General features: G+C 35.4%; 1 protein-coding gene across 1 annotated transcript; it reads right to left on the bottom strand.

The window, feature by feature from the left end:
* Positions 1–827: 827 nt before the first annotated feature.
* On the bottom strand, positions 828–3465 carry LOTGIDRAFT_160899 (hypothetical protein; the record flags this gene model as incomplete). The annotated part of the gene is made up of 2 exons (XM_009056075.1): positions 828–1168; positions 2655–3465. 2 exons carry the CDS (start codon positions 3463–3465, stop codon positions 828–830), a joined length of 1152 nt encoding a protein of 383 aa, XP_009054323.1.
* Positions 3466–4260: the final 795 nt, after the last annotated feature.

Here is a 4260-nt window from a genome sequence, read left to right as displayed (position 1 = left end):
TTGAGATATTGCTCTGTATTAATAACATCAGAGCCGACTGATTTGATGAATTTATTTGATTTATTTGGGTTACAGATATTGATATTGAAAAATGTGTAAAAAAAATTTGGCATAAACAACTAACAGTAAATATATAATAAAAACTCCAACACAAGTTTCTAAACATTTTGACCATCATGGCCTTCTTCATTGGAATTAATTTACAACATTAAAAAATAAGCATTACATCAAAACGTTGGGAAACTTGAGTTTTTATTTTTCAATTAATCAGAGACTCTATATATAATAGTAATATCAAAAATATCAAACTACAAATGCATTATAAAGACCTTTAAAATTAAAAAATTCATATTTTACTCACTAAAGACTCGATTAACATTAGCATCAAAAACGCATAACATTTGATGTGATCATAAATATTGATGAAATATCGAAAAAGTGTGCATTTGACTAACAGTTATTGAGTTCTTGTACTTGACGTAAACATGTCAAATTTGTTCATGCGCTCAATGGAGTCCATTTTTTATTCGATTTGAATCTTTGTGTTAAGAGTGAAGAAGTTCCTAAAAACTTCTATGTAAAGCACTGGCCAAGGTCACAAATAAAGAGATAAATGTTCAATACAAGATAAGGTGAAGTTAGCATAGTTAGTATTAAGTTAAAAAAACAACCACGAGTAATCTAAATAAACAAAAGTCTATAATATGAAAGTTTTCTTGTTACCAGTTCTAAAAGAAAAGAGTATTTATAGGTTCTGAAAAGATAAACATCTATATATAAGGATTAGAATATATTAAACTTAATGAGCTAGAAAATAGAGAGGGGGGTCAAGTATTATTGGATTCAATGGGATCGAGTCTACCACGGACCAGAAAATTACTAAGGTTTTTATTGCGCTTATAGGCAATTACAAGACGTTTGGTATATACATTCGGAAGTCTGTTCTGTAATTCACTGTAATACTGTTTGACGATGGATGAGGTTTTGGCAGCTGTATGATTAAAGGTGGCAGCAAATGGAATCATTTGATTATCATGCTGGATGTTAAGTCCATTTGGAGCCACTGTTTGGAGTTGGTCCATCCAGTAGCTTTCTCTCTGTAATCGTTTGGTTTTTGGTTTGATAAGATCAGAGTCAGGAATTGATTCAATAGGCATGATAAGTAGGTCTTCAATGGAATGGTCAGGTAAATTAAAATGATGAGAAATTGGTCTATTTTTGCTATGAATTATATCAAAGCGATGGCCGCTAAATCGAGTTCGCAACGCGTTCTGGGTTTCGCCGACGTATTGTTTGTCACATTTTTTACACGAAATTAGGTAAATGATGTTTTTATCCGTACATGTGAGACGTTCTTTAATTTCAAATATTTTTCCGTTTTTTTTATTTTGAAAATAATGAGACATATAGATATGTTCACAGGTGCGACACCGAGAACCTCTACATGGTATTGCGCCAAAGTTATTTATTGGAGGAGGGGGTTCATTAATTTTCAAAAGGTCCAAAACAGTGTCATTTTTAATTTTGCGCAAGAATCATTTGGAATAGCCCCTCTCTCTTAATTTACTGAAAACTAGTCTACAAGCTGCATCAAAATCTACTTTTTGAGTGCAAATTCTAAAAAAACGCAAAATTTGTGATTTGATTATTCCTGTAAAAGTATGTTTTGGGTGAAAAGAGTTTTTATATAAAAGTTGGTGAGTATCCGTTGGTTTAAAAAATACTTTGATGTCTAATTTGTTTGTTTGAGAGAAACTTGGTCCTTTGAATACCGTAGTATCCAAAAAATCCATACTTTGTTCAGAAATATTCGCAGTTAGTTTTACAGAAGGGTGGTGATTATTTAAAATTTCAAAATATTGCCAAAAATTTGTTAAAGACTCGGTCCAAATAATAAAAATATCGTCAAGAAACCTTCCATAGAAGAAAGGTTCAAAAGGGGAAATGGAAGAAATTTCCAGTATAAATGTATAAAAGTATAAATGTGACGTTGACGGACTTCGGGTTTTGCTGAAAGATATTCATATTGGGAATCAGAAATAAATTGTTTGTTTACTAAAGTTTTTAAAATATTGTTTATCTTTTGCGCAGTTTCCATGAAAATAGGTTGATCAAGTACACGGTAATGATTAACATTGTTCAATTGTTTCTCTAATTCAAAAATGTAGTCTTCGCGATCCTGAATGACACAGCAACTGCCTTTGTCACTCTTTCGTAGTATAATGTTCTGATCGTTTTTTAGGCTATTCAAAGCTTTCCTTTCAAACTTGGTGAGGTTGTGTTTTTCATTCACCAGAGGTAAATGAGATATTTCTTCATGTAATTTATCGCAAGTAGCCAAAATATCTGAGTCAATCGCGCTGTCTGGTGGAGTCCAACCAGACTTTTCAATGAACGGTATTCGCTTGCCTCTGCCGAGTCTATTCCAAAAAAAGAAATTTAACTTAAAAGTCCTATTGACGTGTTCAACCGACGATAAAATTGGTTCATGGGAAAGAGTTTTAGATGTCGGAATAAATGTTAGACCTCTATCTAAAACTCTTTTTTCAAGGGGAGAAAGTTTTCGCGAACTGAGGTTAACCACAGTTTCTCCTAATTTTAGAGCATTTTCCCCCGCGTTCAGTTTAAATGGGAGACCCATGAAAAATAAATACTTTTTGCAGTGGGAGACATCCAGTGGATGTTATCCGAAATGACACTGACCACTCCTTTGAAGCGAGGAATAGTATGGGCATTGGTAGACGGTTTATGATATAATAGACTGTTGAACTTCTGGAGGTTATTGACTAAATGAGGTTCAGCTAATTGTAGCTCCTTTGAGTAAGGAATCTGTGTGACGTAAAGGGTAGGAGACGGAAATTTCGACTTGGCAAGTTTGAGGAGTTCCAGCATTCTTCTGTGTATGGATTCTCCTGATGCCTGTTTATTATTTAGGCCAACATGAAATAACACCTTTTTCGGAATGGTTGTTGGAGAGATCTTGGAGAGTAATGTATTGATATGCTGAATTCGGGCACCAGGGTAAGATTCGGCTTGGGTATCTGGATGTAGGAACGGGATGTTGCTGATGTTGGAAGATCCAATGATAACTGTTGGGTTGGTGAGTGTGGGAATAGACCATTTGGATTTATCCTTCTCATTATTATGACGTCGTGGTTTACAGGCTGGAGATGAGGGTGAGGTGGTTAAACTTAAGCGGCGGCGAGTATTGGTACGTTGAGGTTTCAGTGTTTTAGGGTTCGATCTTGGCGTCGTCATTGGTGTGGATGGAGTTGCAGTAAAAGTTGGTAATGATAAAGTACGTCTATCAGTGTGAGGTTTCTTGCTTATGGATAGTGGTTCTTGCGAAGTACTAAGGCCAGAAGGTGATGGAGTTCTTTTGCGTTTCGGCGTAGGTCTTACATCTGCGATTAATGGTAACTGGTGTCTGTTTGGTGTAGAAACTGGTTGAGATTCAGCTTCCATGTCTTCCACCACACCTACGTCTTTAAAAGAGTCTATGATTTTATCAAATTGATCAAGGTTATCTTTTTGGAGTCGACGATATGACTTCTTAGCCCAATTTATTGCTTCGAAAGTGAATTGTTTAAATTTGATTCCGAAATATTGCGTGCTTTGATCAAGGAAATTTTTTCAGCCAGCTGTGAATCATAATGATTCTTAAGTGCTATTGCCACGTTTTTAGTCCAAACATTATTTACTGTCTCGATAGCCGAGGAAATAGCAGAATTTTTTAAAGCTAGTTTAACAAACCGATTGAGATCCGAAATTTTAGAGATAAAACCACGTGTGGGAGAACCACTGACTTGCTTTGAAATGACGGAAGCATGGTGAAGACATTGTAAGATTTGGAATAATATCTTCACTGCTGGATTGGTCTCCTGTCTTTGGTGGTTATCAGGATTGTATGGACGACGGTAGTTGTTCTGGCGGTTGGGATTAGTGTTTCCTCTCTGATGCTGGTTTTGTCGATAGTTTGGTTGATTATGCCGATAGTTTGGTTGATTATGCCGATAGTTGGGTTGATTATGACGATAGTTGGGTTGATTATGACGATAGTTGGGTTGATTATGACGATAGTTGGGTTGATTATGACGAAAGTTGGGTTGATTATAGAGATACGAATGCTGGGGAAAGTAATTTTGCCTGGGATATTGCCAATGAGATCTAAAGCGATGGTCCATGGTAGCTCAAAGAATAAATAAATATGATGAAAGTACTTAAAAAGCACAAAAAATACTTAAAGGGTAAAAAGTACCT

Source organism: Lottia gigantea (genome assembly GCF_000327385.1).
Source record: "Lottia gigantea unplaced genomic scaffold LOTGIsca_26, whole genome shotgun sequence".
NCBI lineage: Eukaryota > Metazoa > Mollusca > Gastropoda > Lottiidae > Lottia > Lottia gigantea.
This window is presented reverse-complemented; position numbering and strand designations above follow the sequence as displayed.